At 39.6% G+C, this 18039-nt stretch overlaps 1 protein-coding gene across 1 annotated transcript in view; it reads right to left on the reverse strand.

Moving 5' to 3' along the window:
- Nucleotides 1-18039, reverse strand: part of LOC124787604 (serine/threonine-protein kinase SMG1) — a 393945-nt gene that overhangs the window by 129743 nt on the left and 246163 nt on the right. Inside the window, exons 30-34 of the mRNA XM_047254356.1 lie at nt 16659-16886; nt 11337-11421; nt 8742-9057; nt 8311-8585; nt 6908-7076 (exon numbers count right to left, since the gene is read on the reverse strand). Coding sequence (XP_047110312.1) covers nt 6908-7076; nt 8311-8585; nt 8742-9057; nt 11337-11421; nt 16659-16886 — 1073 coding nt within the window. The remainder of the gene's footprint in view (nt 1-6907; nt 7077-8310; nt 8586-8741; nt 9058-11336; nt 11422-16658; nt 16887-18039) is intronic.

Genomic DNA, 18039 nt, shown 5'->3' on the forward strand with positions numbered 1-18039 from the left:
CTATGAATGAGCATATGGAGTATCAGGCACAGAAATTCATAACCGCCTTGTTGAGGTGCATAGGTCAGCAATTCAGTGCAGGACATCGACATCAGCAAGTGCAGGACATCATCAGCAAGTGCAGGACATCATCAGCAAGTGCAGGACATCATCAGCAAGTGCAGGACATCATCAGCAAGTGCAGGACATCATCAGCAAGTGCAGGACATCATCAGCAAGTGCAGGACATCATCAGCAAGTGCAGGACATCATCAGCAAGTGCAGGACATCATCAGCAAGTGCAGGACATCATCAGCAAGTGCAGGACATCATCAGCAAGTGCAGGACATCATCAGCAAGTGCAGGACATCATCAGCAAGTGCAGGACATCATCAGCAAGTGCAGGACATCATCAGCAAGTGCAGGACATCATCAGCAAGTGCAGGACATCATCAGCAAGTGCAGGACATCATCAGCAAGTGCAGGACATCATCAGCAAGTGCAGGACATCATCAGCAAGTGCAGGACATCATCAGCAAGTGCAGGACATCATCAGCAAGTGCAGGACATCATCAGCAAGTGCAGGACATCATCAGCAAGTGCAGGACATCATCAGCAAGTGCAGGACATCATCAGCAAGTGCAGGACATCATCAGCAAGTGCAGGACATCATCAGCAAGTGCAGGACATCATCAGCAAGTGCAGGACATCATCAGCAAGTGCAGGACATCATCAGCAAGTGCAGGACATCATCAGCAAGTGCAGGACATCATCAGCAAGTGCAGGACATCATCAGCAAGTGCAGGACATCATCAGCAAGTGCAGGACATCATCAACAAGTGCAGGACATCATCAGCAAGTGCAGGACATCAGCAACTGCAGGACATCAGCAACTGCAGGACATACTGAGACCTGGATGGACGTGCACAGCCACTACAGATGCAAATGTCAGGAAGGTGGATGACATGATTAAAGCGAACCGACGTATCACCACCGATGGAGTAGCGGCAGAACTTGGAATCGGACATGAGGGATCTCACAAGATCATTCACGACATTCTTCGATACAGGAAGGTGTCAGCAAGATGGGTGCCCCACCAACTGACCCTGACACACATGGAACAATGCATGGAATTCAGCCTGGAACAGCTCATGCATTACCGTGAGTCTGGCAATGACCTTCTGTTTCGGATTGTGACAGGGGATGAAATGTGGGTCCACCATTACACGCCCGAATCGAAGGCAGCATCCATGGTGTGGAAACGTCCGTCATCGCCTGTGTGAAAGAAGTTCAAAAGCACTCCATCTGCAAGTAAAGTGCTACTCATCGTTTTCTGGGATGACAAATGAGTTTTGCTGCTGAGCTTTCTGGAGGATGCAACCATCAGTGCTGCACGGTACTGTGCCACTCTGTCAAAATTGAAAGAGGTGATTCAGAAAAAGCGGCCTGGCCTTCTCAGATCTGGCATTCGCGTTCTGCCATTGGATAACAATGCAAGAACACACACGGCAATTGCAACGCAAAACCATGTTGCAGCTCTTGGTTGGGACCGCTTACACCATCCGCCTTACAGTCCGGATCTCACACCAAGTGACTTCCATCTGTTTCCTGCTTTGAAGAAGACTCGGCGGAAGGTGCTTTGGCAGCAATGCAGATGTCAAACAAGCCGTTCAACACTTCTTCCGTATGCAACGCTCTGATTTTTTTCCTGGAAAGTTTTTTGAAGCTTACAAAGAGATATGACAAATGTCTCAATGTACTCGGAAATTATGTAGAAAATTAAGATATGTCTGATCTTGAGTGTCTCATTCTCCTCTCTCTCTCTCTCTCTTTTTTTTTTTTTTTCCACACACAACTCTGACCACAGTCGACAGGGGAAACTTATTTTCCGACTCCCCCTCGTACATGCAGGTCTCTGCACCATAGAAGACTATACTCTCAAATATCATCTTGAAAGTGTGTCGTTTTGTTATATTCATCACATCCCTTTCTCCAAAAGACTGAACTGAGCCTCCCAATGAGCCTGCTATTATTACCAATTCTTTCAATAATTGGTAAATTTAATTTTCCCTTGTTTTCTAAAATGGACCCCAGATAGCAAAAAACTGTCCCTCCCTCTATGTACAGTTCATCCGTATCATTAGCAACATATTCCATTTTTATAATTAATCTGCAAATCACAGTTTTTTATTCCATTTGCATCTTCCATGTTGTGCTATGACGACTTTGTTGTCATCAAATAGTAAATGGTACATACCTGTTCCATCTGTAATCTATAAATCCATTCTTTTACATTTACAAAACCACGTCTTGACAGTAACATCAGAGGCAGACTTTTAACAGGCCTTTGCCTGTTGCAAATTTCTGCGAAACTATAAAATCAGGCATATATTGTCTTTATACATTTCTTGTTTTATTTTAGCTAAGGAATCCTCTATGTCTGCCTGTAATGTCCTCTATGTTTGTCTGTAATACCTTCCAAAGCAGTTTCTTTGAAATAGTATCATATGTCTTTTCTAAATCTATGAAAGCTAGTCCACTGCCTTTCGATTTTTCTCTATATTTTTCCAAAATCTGTCATATAGTGAAAATATTGTCTATGCATAATCAACCAGCTGTCAAATCACATTGTTATCTTTGCGTCCTACAATTAGTTTCCACTCTGATTTTTTATTACTTCCCTAAAATTCTGATTAATAAGTTTATAACAAAATCCTCACAGTTTGAACAAAATTTGCAATGTATCATACATACGGTGGTAATAAAGCTTAGCTTCATTTCCTAAGGTATTACATCTTGATGTAATATTTTGTTTAATAACTGCATTGTTAGTTTAAAAACTTTATGACTACCATATTTATGAAGCTCCAGAGTGATTCCACCTAGTCCAGCTGATTTTTCATTGTTTCCTGTCCTTGATACATCAAGCAGTTCACTTCCAGAAATTTGAAGCTCATCACCCTTGTGTTCACTTTCTTCTATCATTCATTCCTTCATATTGTCTTCTCTGTCCTATCTAAAGAATCCAGTTACTAATTAATGGTTTCAGCTGAACAATCTAAGTTACGCAATATTTAAATCCTAAGTTACGCAATATTTAAATCACGATCCACATCTGGTTCTATCAGACACGAATTTTCTGTGATGTTACCTACGTAAGGCTTGATCATTAAACCAACTACAGTGAAAGTACTGTAATGTCCCTAATTTGTTAAGATAATACACTGCACTGCAGTAAGACAGTTGACCTGTGGTACAGTATGGTCCAATATTGTTAATAATGACAGGCCACATATTTTAATGTCTGCTTATGTCCAAAGAGTACGAATGAACTTTTGTTCTAAAGAGTAAAAGTGCAACCACCATGTATTTCATTAGCCATTTCGTAAATTTAGAGGTAAGATATTTTTCCCAGAATATTTTCAACACAAACACAAGATGTTGCACATCATTTTGATGTGTAACTTGATATTGTAACAGGCAGTATTAAGTTGTTATTACTTTCTAGTACATAATACAACTGCCACTTAACAGTATTACCTGAATCTGATTATTACTTCCCTGTTTCAGTAAATTCAGAATCAACGAGTATTCTGAAAGTGGTAAAGTTGAGAGTTTACTTAAGTAATATACAGGGTGGAGAAAAATTGTGTCATAAAATTTTCGTCCTGGATAACTGATGCCAGTAGGAACCAACCAATAACCACAGCACTGCCTGTCAACCGACGAACAGCAACAGGGTCATTCTACATCCAATCGGAGCACGTGGTGCCAAGTTTTTGTAGATTACAAATGGTGCTTTGTCAACCTACACAACATTAGTAATTTTGGTTCCTACTGGCATCAGCTATCCAGGGTTAAAATTTCATGGCAATTTTTCTCCACCCTCTATACACAGTACGTGTGTGCGCACGCACGCGCAGACTGCAGTTTAAACATGGAAGATGTTCATAAAATGCCAAAGTAGGCAGTATATGCTCCCTTGATTGGCAACACTTATTTCTGCCTGCACACTACTCCCCTCCAAGCACTCACCATAGTTCACAGCTAAGCTGGTGTCATTGTGTTCTCTGCAATGGTCCATGGTTCTGTGCTTGAACAACAGTGAAACATGGATGGTAATCTCTTCCAGAGGGTGAAGAATCCTATGTTACAACAGCAACTAATGCATGAATAAAAGACACCAATCACAATTCAGTCAAATTCTCAAACTATCGCTTGTCTTGCAGACTAGTGACATCTGTTGGTACTATCTTCCCAACAAGTCTTTCCGCTGTAATTTATTCTTGCGATCACATCTTCATAACAATTTTAGACATTTAATTCCAGACTAATTTTCTTTATCTCTTCATCTAAACGTCATCATCTTGCTCTAACTATGATTAAAAGCTGATAACGTTTTTCCCCAGTATTCCAATACATGAACAGCAACAGCATTTCTTATTCACAAGTACCCCCTTGGTAAACTATTAGAGTTTCTCATAAATAAAATATAGACTTGATTTCAGAATAAAGTAATGGGTTTTGAACCACAAGATTTTCACCTTTGAATGTTATCTTAACTTCAAAAGCAGCCTAAATGTGTACATATTAACCATACATGTATGAGAACTTTTGCAGTGAACCAGTTCATATACAACAAAAGTCTGTAAGTTGATAGGATTTAATGTTATTTCCTCCAGTATTTCACAAAATTGTCAATTTTTAGGCATAGCATTAGACTCTTGTATCGCTAATTCACAGTTTCTCAAGTATCCCTTGCGTTAGTGCTGTGAGTCAGATGTACTGAGATTGTCTGAGCAAGATCAATATTGTAACAAGCACTTCAGCATGTCAGGAAATCTCGAGTCTATTCAAACCCAAACACGGTTTGCCTAGCCTTACCTTAACGGCTGTTCAAAATAAACTTGTAGGAAACCTCAATATCCAATGCTTCATTCGTAAATGTTAGACGAATCCTATATTAAACAATGAGCCTTATCCCTCCAGTTACCCACCACCTCCCAAAGTCCCACCATCCAGCCACAGATGAGCATTCCCTTCGTGACTCAGTACCACCCAGGACTGGAGCAACTGAATCACTTAGTCCATCAGGGTTTCGACTATCTCTCATCATGCAATGAAAGGAGGAATGTCCTACGCACTAACCTTCCCATCCCTCCCACAGAAGTATTATGCTGCCCACCAAACCCACACAACATCCTTGTCCATTCCCACACAACTCCTGCTCCCTACCCCTGGACTCATGGCTCATATCCCTGTAATATGATCTAGATGCCAGACCTGTCCCATACATCCTTCCACCACCACCTACTCCAGTCTGGTCACAAGTATCACCTATCCCATCAAAGGCAGGGCCACATGTGAAACCTGTCATGTGATCTACAAGCCAAGCTGCAACCACTGTGCTGCATTCTACGTGGGCACGACTTAACAAGCTGTCTGTCCACACAAATGGCCACTGACAAACTGGCCAAGAAACAGCTAGACCATCCCATTGCTGAGTACACTGCCCCACGCAACATTCTTCATTTCAATGACTGCTTCACAGCCTGTCCCATCTGGATCCTTCCCACCACCACCAGCTTTTCTGTATTACACAGGTGGGAACTCTCCTTGTAATAGATCCTACATTCCCATAACCCTCCTGGCTTCAACCTCCATTAGTCTATATCCTTACCCTCTATCCCTTTCCTCATTCCAGCACCACACAGTCCTCTATTCCAACAACGCACCCACTGCCTTTTTACCCCTCTCCTTTACCGCTAAGTGCCCCAACCCCTCCACCCACCACCCCGCGTCTAACTTCCTGGCCACACCTAGCTGCCCTCCCCTCTCTCCATCTCGTCCCTGTATCCTTCCACAAGCAGCACTTTACCGTCCCCAACCCTTACCTTGCTATCCCTCTGCTTCCCCAACCCAGCCTCCTCCGTACCCCCTCCAACCAGTTGCATTTCCCCATCAGGTGCAGCTGCTCATAGTGTGGCCTCAGCAGCTAGAGACTGCAGTCATATGTGTGTGACTTGCGTTTGCACGCGCACACTGCATGCGTGTGTTTTATCTCCGACAAAGGCCTCGTTGGCCGAAAGCTCATTTTCTGACAGTCTTTTCAGTGTGCCTATCCGTGACTCAGCATCTCCACTATATTGTAAGTAGTAACTATCCTATACAATGACCCCGTATTTTACAAATGACAAATTTATCAAAAAACCTCATCTTACAATTGGGTAAATATGGCACAATGAAATAATAAAATAATAACAATAATTACAAAAGGTTTACAGGTGTACCTAATACCATTATTTCTAATCACAGCAGAATATTTTTGTTTTTTACCAACCTAAATTAAGTTTCTAGAAATTCAATTCAATTAAAGTTATATTTAATCATCTGTAATTATCTAGATTTGGGGACTGAAAATTTGTGTTCACAATACGATAAGCAAAAGTGATCATTCTAAATAGCTCTCCATTTATAGACTTTCTAAGTATAACAAAAATTATTTTTATACGTAATGCAGGAAGTAAGGATAACCACTCTACCATATAGTTGATTGATCACTAGGAACAAAAGCAATTAAAAACTTAGTTCAGAATTTGGACAACATCTGTCTTCAGAGTTGACTGACTAAGACACAAATGCATATACAAGCATGGCTACATAGCCCAAGGCTCAGCAATGTTTTCAGTACTGTTTTGTGCATGTTGACCTCTCGATATGACTATACAGTGTATGGTTACCTTCAATCTTTACATTATTCCACACAGGACTTCCCAGTATTATATTAAAAGATTGTCTTTGATAATAGCTATGCATATTGCAGCCTACACAAGTAGTTTCCAATTGCTCTTTCTCTGTATTTATGTACACTTTGATTTAATCCACAGAACATGATGTAGGCAGTATGTTAAGGAATAAAACAACATACTTGAAGAGAAGGTCCTTTGGAGTTTCTTCAATAAGCTCAGTCAGTACTTGCTGGAGGACTGCTGGTGGCCATTCTTTCCTGTTCTCCAGAGCAATTCCCTTTTCCTTTAGCAGTGGCGTAAGCTTTTTGTAAAACAGTTCTGATGGACGCATAATTTGTCCTGGAGCAGCTGTAAAAGGAAAATACATACACTTACAAATTACAATTTAAGTAGCCTAAAACTGTTTGTTCATTACGTTCTATAAATATATTCAAACATTAACACAAGCAATTTCCATCGCAGTCAAAGTGCAAATCGAAATCATTGTCTGTCATTACATTTACAAATTTTACTTCTTGAAACAACACTAGCTCAAACTACAAGTTACTAATGACCTGTCCCAGCTTCACACAGGTAGCACTAAGTACCTAGGGTTGCACGACTTGTCTAAGGTAGCGGTAGTAAGTTACATACACAAAGCTTCCTTGTGAATCAGTCTAGCTACTGGTGAAATCCACACCAAAATTCCTAGAATGGTTTCTGAGATTATTCTTCAGACACATACAGAAAAATGCGGCAGGGGATTGTATTATATACATTTGCAGATGCATGGGGCATTTCTGTTCTGGAAAAATTAACTTAGGCATTACATTTCAACAATGTAATGATGAATGTGTAATGGAAGACCATATATCTATTGACACACACTGTGAAAACAGACTATACGGATATTACTTTACAGGCCTAGAAGTAGTTTCACCAAGACCACTTCAGAGTTGCAAACAGCAGCAGCTGCAGCAAGGAAACAGTTTTGGATTTCTCCAGTTGATAATATCTGTAACTGGCCATCCCCTTCAGAAACCCTCCCACCTGGGGACAAATAGTATTAGATTATTTGGAGGTCACTCAACCACATTCGATCTGGAGATGGAAGATCAGGAATGGCATTTCCTTGTGGATACCAACTGTGACTGAAGAGAACTACACAACATGGAACACCTATTGATATGTCAATTATGCCCTGAACCTTGCACAGAAATAATCTTCTGCTCGCAACTCCATGTGCAATTGATGTTGCAAGATTTTGGGCAACAGTAGTGTTGCTTACTAATCTTTTCTCCCTGTTGTTCTTAATGGTAATTACGCCTGTTGTATCTGCTTCTGACTCCAATAAATAATAAAATTAAACTGATAATTAGATAACGCTGACACACGATACCCTGGACAGAAGCTAAGCCTAACTGGGAGAAAGAGGTATTCAGTCCTAAGTACTGCCATAAAACAAACTTCACACATTTTTAGTGGTTTTAAAACTTAACTGTTGGAAGAAGTAAAGATGGTACATACAAAACTGGATTCATACAGCTTAGACATCAATGCAAGTAAAAATAAAAAAGTTATTCAATATATTCTGTATACATACTGTTTGATGTGGCAGTAGAAGAAGATTGGGTCTTCAGTGAAGCTGCTGCTGCTTCTCTCTGCTGCCAGCGTTTGTATAATCCAAAGAGAGGGGTTGCTCCATCAACCCAACTTATTAGCCCACTACGTGGTCCCAATGGAATGACTGAATAATGGCGTGCATAATACATATCTGACTGACGGCCTTGGCGCATCATAGTGTTCGCAATACTAAGGAATTGCATGATTCTTTCATCTAAGTGTAGGTCCTCAAGGCCTTTGAACAGATATGTGTACCTGCGGCAAATTTTGCATTTTGTACAACAGCTCAAATCTTCACACACACACACACACACACACACACACACACACACACACACACTTATTGTCAGTTCAGTTCCACATTAATTAGTAACAAAGGAGCATGAATTACAAATTTAAAACAATAGTTACATTTGTCCATTACTTCCATGGAAAACCAACTTCTTTGGCTTTGTTTTTGTGGGAAGTATAGCAATATTATTATCAACAGAAGCAATGTTTATTATTGTGCCAGCTCGTGGTGTAACTCCTGGCATAGCAATCAGAGTGTTTTTCAATGATGCCAGTGAAGGGCTGATGTCTGACATTCGCAGACTGTATGCTGCACGTTTCTGAACACGTTGCTGAAGTTTAGCTTGAAGTTGTTTCATGGGTGCCCATGACTCATTTGGTCTTCTCGGATTAGATGGTTCTTTTAGGCTGGTAAGGGCTGCTGAAATGTGTTTACCTGCAAGAAGACAAGAGAATTATATGTATGAAGTGATCAGTCTCATGTTATACAATGCCATATCAGTTAACGTTCTCATGGTTTCAGAGCTTAAAAATTTTACTTCTCTACATTGTATTAAGTATTTAAAAAACATTAGCCACAGAACTGAACATAAGTTATCCTCCCAGTATCAAAAAGATTGCACAGTTTCATAAATCAGCACTGTAGCATATAACGTGTATGAAACAAATTTTTAAGTTCTCTTTCAAAATATAATTTCAATGGTGAATAAATACTCTAACAACCAGCAAGTTACAAATAGGGGCATAAATCCAAGATGAAATATTAAATGCATTTATGAACTCTGAGGTACCTCTTCCTTGAATACTCTCCCCTTCGCCCTGAACCACCATCTGAACAAGCCTCTGAAGTGTCAACGGTACTGGCCAACTGTCATGTCCCCTGCCTAAAGGCATCATTGGATGCGGATGTGGAGGAGTGTTCCTCCTGACAAGGACATTGAAAATATAAATGCAAGAGGCAAAATGTTATTATTGTGACAGATACAAATAACCTCCCTCTCCCCCTCCAAAGGACGGAACTATTAGGTCCAAAAGCTAGAAAGTGCTATCACTTTTTCTTTTGCATGTGTACCAGCAATACTACTAATTTCTGCTATTAAATATAAGCACTGGCCCACAATTCAGTCTCTTAATTTATTAGTTTCCTGAACTGAACTTTCATTTGATATAATACGGAAATGATAAATTTAACTTTGTGCAGATGGTGCTTCTCTGAAATCACACTGCATGTTTGACAAATTGTGCACACTTAGAAGCGTTAAATGTTACACATCGTCAAGTACGACACTACGAAAAACCATCAAAGCCTAATATCGCAGTTAGACAGTATCTAATAGCAGTAAATATGCACTGAGGTTCATTTGTCATAACAGATGCAACTAGCTGTACATTAAAAGAAAACTGCCACATTTCAAGCTGAAGCTGGAAAGTTAGTGATGTAATGCACATCAAAATCATACAAGTAATGACACTGTTTGCTGTGAGCACATGCCATAATTATAAAGAAGGACGGGCAATTAAGATTTAACACTTTGTTGATGATGAGGTCTTTGGAGAAGGTGTACAAGTTCAGGTCAAGGTAGGAAGCTGGCAACATCTTTTCCAAAATAACCATCCCAACATCTGCCTTACACAATTTAGAGAAACCACACACAATCTGAATCTGGATGGTCCAGTTCCTTATCACAATTATGGCATTGAAGGAAAGAAAACAAACATTTATATAAGCAAGCTTTCATCCGTCACAACCTTAGCAAAGTATCCAGCCAATCAGTTATCAGCAACTCAAATCGTGGTATACACATTGAATGTCACAAAGCAAGCATTGATGGTAAGTTAATAATTCTGCAACTAGTCAAGAACTTTGATGAAATTTCAATATTCTCTATTGTCAGAAGTAAGGCAGAGTCATTTCCCACTGAAATTGGAAAAAGAGCATGATGAACATAAGACAGAAACAACGTAACTTTAACATTGTGGTAAAGCCCAAAAATTAATATCCATTCACTGTTTTGCATAAAAATTTCTTAATTCATTTGCTGAATCAAATTTGGATAATATTCCAAGCTATCAACAATATCCTCCATCATCTTTGTCAGGGACTAAAACTGATTCTACTATACCCACAAAATGAAATCAGATTGCCCGGATTATACCATGAAGGCACAGATTGAAGTGGCGCGTTCTAATTTCAACTCTTTCTCTTATCACAGTGTCTCAATAGTTTTAAGTGTGAGCAACTATTCTTGTTTGTTCAAACGAAATCTTATGCTTATTTAACAAGTTGTGATTTGCCACTACCGATTTATCCAAATGCCTGTATTTAAGGTGACGCTAATGTTCTGTGACCAGAAGATCAGCTAAAGTTAGACTTTGTGAGAACAAGTTCAATAATAAAGAGACTGCCTATGCACTTAGCAATGCTTGTAAACCAGCCAACTGGATGCCATTCTGGGAGTATAAAAGAGGCAATCTTGCCAGTTCATGACAGTCAGCTTTAGCCTCTGATGAAGATGGAGGATGTCATCTAAAGCTTGGCATTTTGTCCGAATTTGACATGGCAATGAACCGAGAAATTTTTCTGCAAGGACCCCATTCTGAGAAACTTCGTAGGCCTTCAATGTTTTGGTTATTATTTTTTTTCCTAGTTTATTTTAGAATACTGTATATTTCATGCTCTGCCAACTGGTTTCGTTGTAACAACGAGATACTCACCAAACTTCTCCTGAAACCACCTTTCATGTGGTGTCTCTGGTGGTACAGAAGTGATGGAGTGAAGCTGCTCCAGCACAAAAACTAGCTGTAAGGCAAGAAAATGTCATAATTTCACACTTGGTAAAATATTACATCAGTACACTGATCAGCCAGAACATTATGACCACTGATCTACTATCAAAATATAAACCCGTCCATGCAATAGCAGTGGCCCCCTTGTGAGGAGTGACAGGTAGTCAGACACAAGCACAGTGAATGTAATATCAGTTAGTGTGCTGTCTGTGTATAGAATAGGAAGGGCGTGTGATCTATCTGAGTGATCGAGGGGGCAGATTGTGATGGTCCAGAGGCTCGGCACGAGCATTTCAGAAACTGCACAACTTGCCAGGTGTTTGAGGAGTGCTGTGGTGAGAGTCTTCAACACGTGACGAAACCAAGGTGAAATCATGTCCAGATGTCATGGGGTTGGGTAGCCACCTCTTTCAGATGTCGTAGGCTTGCCAAACTGGTAAAACAGGACAGGCAGCGAATTGTGGCAGAACTAACATCCGAGTTTAATGTTGGGCAGAGTACAAATGTGTCTGAACACAAAGTGCACCGAACACTCCTACCAATAAGCCTCAGCAGCCAATGACCCACGCGTGTTCCAAAGTTAACACCATGACATCAGCAATTATGATTGTAATGGGCACGTGACCATCAGCACTGGACATTAATGCAGTGGCCAAGTATTGCATGGTCTGATGAATCCCAATACCTTCTTCTTCATGTCAATGGAAGGGTGCAAATTGGTCTTCTTCCAGGGGAACATCTCCTTAACACCTGTAATGCAGGACAGAGACAAGCTGGCGGCAGATTCACCATGCTCTGGTGAACATTCATGCGGGCATCCATGCGTCCAGTGGAGCTAATCCAAGGTACCAAGATGGCCAATGAGTATCCTACACTGATTGCAGTCTACAAACCCCTTCATAATGATCATGTTTCCCCGACAGCAGTGGCATTTTTCGACAAGACAATGCACCATGTTACAAGGTCAGGAATGTGGTGCAGTGGTTCAAGAAAAATGGTGGTAAGTTCCAACTGATGTGCTGGCCCCCTAACTCGCCAGATCTGAGCCCGATTGAACAAATCTGGGATGCGATTGAAAGTGTCATCAGAGCTTATCTCTACCCCTCCCTCCCAGAATTTACAGGAATTCAGCAAGCTGTTTGTACAGATGCGGCACCAGCTTCCTCCAGGAAACTACCAAGATCTCATTGCTTCCACGCCACAGCGCACTGCCATCTGTGCCAAAAGAGGACGTACTGGCTATTAGGTGGTCATAATGTTCTGGCTGATCAAAGTATACAGTTACAATATAATCTATATACATTATTGTTACTGTTACAAAATGGCCACCATAACGTGATAAATATCGTGAATGACTTTCCCATAAAAACGTGGAATTCATCATCAATCTGTCCCTGATGATGTGCTGTAATTGTTGAAAGATATACACCTGCTTAGCTGTTTTAAGCATTTTTCCTTTATCCCACAGTAATAGGAATCCCTTTGCTAGAACACTAGTGCAAAAATGAAAAATGAAACAAAGTTGGGTTTAGCAACAAAAGCAGATTTTACCTTACTGCCAGTAAAGCTCATTTGTGAGTTCTATATTGGCCACGAGAGTGGCAACTGTTGGAGCTGATCAATTGATGACAAACAATATCAATTATTAGCATCACAATGTAAGAAACTGAAGCTTTCAATGACTATACATCTGATGTGTGTTGATGGAACACTGAACTGTGCAGGATACATTGAGAACAGCAGTAGTCCAAACTACTGTTGCTTCTAAAATATAAGGAAGATATGCTCTTCTAGCAGATCATCATCCATGCTGATATTTCTTGCATCAGCCAACAGATGTTCAAAGAAGCTGTCAACTACCATGTCCAGAAAAGATCACCAAACCAGTTACCCACTGTGCAGATCCACAAAATGATGGGTCTTGTCTAGTCTACATTTCTGTCAATGTCCCTTGACCTCCTGAAAAAAGGAAGGAGAAAGAAAGAAAGAAAGAAAGAAAGAAGATAACACTGCGCTCATTCTTCTTCCATAGAATTTCTTCTTTCTTCTACTTCTTTTATTGACTTGTCATTGTCCTTTCCCTTGGTTCCTCGCCTTTACCTTCAGTTTGTGCACCTTCGTAAGCATCATCTTCTCATCCATTCTGTTCACAAACCCTTGTCTGTTATGTCCCTAACACTTCCATTTCTCAGCTTTCCCATTATTGTTACACCTAGTCAACCAATCAGAGACTTCATTTCACTTTCTCACACCTTAGTTATTTCCCTTACCTTCGTTGCCAAAGTTGGTAAAAAATACGTTTTGTATACCAGCTCCTTATCTTTCTGGGAAACTTGTTTCCGTATCATTCCTCTGACATTTCTAATAAAGCCATTTACATATCTCTTTGTTATGCCTACATAGAGATGCCTACTTTCTCCCTGCTGTTCCCTCACACCATCAAATTATCAGCTCATCTATTTTGTCATTTATGTCTTTATATCATCCACCACCACTACAAAAAATCCAAGACAGTACACTTCCTTGTTTCAGAATATTACTCTGCATCAGTCATGATGTTCTCTCTTGCCACACTCTCACAATTTACAAATCTCACATATAATTATTTTATGCTCAGTACAATCTGCTTCTCTACTCCTCTCCTCCTCAATTCCTCCCACACTTTAATTCTGGATAAAGAGTCGTACACTTTCTCTACATCCCGGAATGCCATTAGCAGAACTCTGCCTCACTCATATTGGTGTTCCTTTCTATACGAGATCTACTGTGGACTTTTGTGGCCTGAAGCCATGCTGTTGTTCAGTCAGATGCTTTCCCACTGTTCTCTGGAGCCTTCTTCCCAGAACCTCACAATTTTTTGCACAGTGGCACATAAGGGTAATGCTCCCATATTATTAGAATAAGTACTGTACAATGTGTATAATTTTTTGCCATTCATTTAGAATCATTGCTTCATTTATTTCTTACAGAAAGAAATCAGTGGAAGAGTTTCTTACAGTCAGATCAAATGAAACAATGAGCAATACTTTGTGAAGCCATTATGTAACTGATGAGTCTCCGCATGTATACAAGCACACAAGAGAGTCACTTGACCATTTATTCATGTCTTTCTGTGTCACCTGGAGAGGGCAGCATTGTGATAGCCTTTTGTGGATGGACGATCCTTGTATGGTTTTAACAAGGTAATCACAATGACCTCCTTTGTCTTAAATACAAAGGTCCTGGTATCAAATCTGATTGGAAAGGTGAGGAATATCTCTTTATGCTCATTATTCAAATGGGAAATCACGCAGTAATAAACAATTTTAGATCCTGGACCTGTAGCTTTAGTCACAAATATGGCAGATTTAAGTTCCCAGAAGTGTTTTAGCATTGCCTAGATTATATTTAGTGGAGAGGTTAACTGGTCTTCATTATTTAGCACAGAAGTGATGGTCTTGTCATCTACTTTAACCAGAGATCCTTCATTGTTGACTGCCACACTATAGTGGCCTTGGTAATGACTGAGGCAACTTGAGAACACCCATGACCTTTTTGCTTTTTTTTTATTATCTGCAGGCCTCATAACATAGAGTGCTGTTAGGTTCTGTGACAACTACCTGCATTTGACCCTTTCCAGTGACACCCACCCACTTCTAACAGCAGAGCAACATACATCACATTACCAGAGGACCTGCAAGGCAAATATCTCAGTGTTATGAGTAACAGTAACAATCTGCCCAGCCATATCTTCAGTGCTGTGTTAGTACTGATTTGCTATTACACTCTGATTAAAATAACTTGGTGATTGACACTTCACTGACTCAAAAAATGGTAGCTGCCAGCTACCAGCCAATTATGGTTCTTTTTTGAATGCCAAACTTGCTCACTGTGCTCCCTGTTTCACAGGGAAATACATAGCTTTGTCAAGTGTGACAAACTGCATGTACGAAACAGTGAACCACCCATATCCCCAAGCAATCTGTCACTACACGTTTGTAGACTCAAGTCATTCCTATTTTACATGGGTGTCTCTGACAGACAGTGTCAAATCAGAAAACAATCTTCAGACTGGAGGACACTGGTAGTTTTTCATTGTATAGTGCCTAATGAGTCAGTTGAATACAGTGAGACATTCATGACGGCATTAAAATGCCCTCCTTGCCATGTTTTCACGAAGAGTATATTCTCTTTTTTCAAATGAACTTTTCTAGATTTCTAATCTCTGGGCAGGGGTGAATAAAGCTTCACATTACGTAATATGCATTTAAATTTTCTAATTGGGAGTAATGAAGTTTCTATTTGCTCCACGAGAGTTGTCATGTCATGACACTCTTGTAGTGTGACACACAAAGAGAATAAATGACCATATTTTTTTATATATTACGAGTAAGTTGAGAGGAGTAGGGAAGATGTGCCAAATGTTCCTCACAAACATAGCCACACGGTTTTGCCTTTAGACTGACTTTCTGTGGATGCTGCTGCCACTTGGCACAGGAGAATACAGGTGGCTACTCAAACAAGAGAAAGAAATTTCTTGAGAATTCCAGGTATGAGGAGGTAGGTGGTGTCATTAGAAACTCCTGACAAATTAACAGTGAGTGAAATGGGAAATGGCATCATAGCAGTCACAATTTTTCTTTTTTCTCAGCCCAGATATACTAGCCAGAAGCAGTAGTTTGACCGTAGTTTTTAAACATTGGCAATTTATATGGAATAATATTCATATAATTAACACACTTTAAAATATTTAATATTTTAAAAATTTGTGATTTATAAAACTTAATAAAATTAAATTCCAATACTAAGTTCAAAACACAGAATTCCCTATGATTTTATGATATTCCAGAAATTCCCCAAGATTTCCTTTACTTTTCTGGGAAAATCTTAATTCTATGAGAATTCCAGGTTTCCCAGAAGAATGACCACCCTGGAATACTACTACGGTGCTGACGTATTACATACAAGCCATCATATAATGACAAAATCAACTAAGTGAATGCAAAGATAAGTAAATGTTTGTTCCAAAACAGGATTATGGAAGTAATATCATGAAAATGATTTAAAAACAGTTCTAACCAAGTACTACTGCAAATTGAAATTTACACGTTCTACATTTTGAAGAAAAATAACCCTTGGAGAGCTAACAATTCTGAGAAGCAGCAACAACATAACAACTATAAGTTTATCTGTTACAATATCAGTGAGTCTAATGTCAGAATCTACAACCAATATGTAATGGGTGATGTATTTAATCTGAGAAATACTAACAGGTTTAAGAACAATGCGATGTTTCTCAGCGATCAGTCTATCACGCTCTGCACGGTCCAATGCAGGATTGTTGTCAACTTTGTGTACTTCCACCTCAAGCTGCTGCAAACGACGCGAAATTTCTGTGTGATGTTGGCTTAGTGTGCCAAGCCAAAGTTCATCCCACAACAGCGTTATGCGCCGAAGTTCCTGAACAAGTAGCTGTACCTGTGATATTGCTTCAGGTGCCTGTAACAGAAGTATTACATGTTAAGAAGCTTAACCGCATACATCCTTGTTTATATTGTGCTTGTCTGTGATATGCTAACAAATTGCAGAAGCCAAAGAGTACTCTGCTTTGACACCACAATATATGAAAACACATATCTGCTCACTTTTCTCCACATATTTCGGGTAACTCTTTCCTGTCACTAACAGAACTGCCACTTACAATTCCACACAACTATCTTATGAAATTCTGCGCAGCCTGATAAAGCAGTGACAGACAGGATTCACTACATTAAATGATAAAAGATGAAATCTATCTACTCACTCACCCTATACATGTGCATACAAAACTTGAACGCACAGCTAAATGTGTATGTGTGGTAAGGATATACAGCATATCTCTCTGCCAATGAAATTTGAACTTAATATTTAATTTATTCATTCATTAGTTCTTTCATTTATCAATGCTTCTGTGGCCAAAACAATAATATTTACTTTCAGTTCCCTCAGTACACAATCCAATGACATTGAAGAAGAAGTAAAATTCACAGTCACAGTCTAATAAATAAGTTCCTTGTAGTGGCTATTTTCTGCTGCAGCTATATATAACAGAAATGATATGAAGTTTTGTTCACAGTTGAAACGATGATAAATACAATGAATCTAGCTTGCTAATCACAGGATAGGCAAAGAATTTATTGAAACACACAAATTCCAACTTTAGCATGTCAATAACATGCAAAAAATAGAAAAAGATTGATTTTCAATCTGCTAACACACGAGTGAAAGCAGTACAGAAATTAGACACTTAAATGACACCCACTGATGATGCCTTGTTAATAGATGCAAAAGTGTCCAGGTGATTAATACATTCAGCTGCAGCATGAAAATATGTTTTAATTAACAGGTAATCTGATTATATGTCCTCCCTCCTCTTGTTTTAACGGTCATGGTATTTTAGGCACTGAAAACATTCATATAAAACACCAGTTGCACTTCATTGCTATCTTTGCAGAAAGTGATTTATTTGTTATGTCTGCATCTGCATCTGGCAGTCAGTCTTTAATGCCATCATATGTTCGTAGGCAAATGTCAATACAATAAATAAATGAATAAATCTTTATCATCGGTAACTGAAATTTGCATTACCATGTAAAAGCTGGGACTTCTGTTT

The sequence above is a fragment of the Schistocerca piceifrons genome, chromosome 3 (assembly GCF_021461385.2).
Source record: "Schistocerca piceifrons isolate TAMUIC-IGC-003096 chromosome 3, iqSchPice1.1, whole genome shotgun sequence".
Lineage (NCBI taxonomy): Eukaryota > Metazoa > Arthropoda > Insecta > Orthoptera > Acrididae > Schistocerca > Schistocerca piceifrons.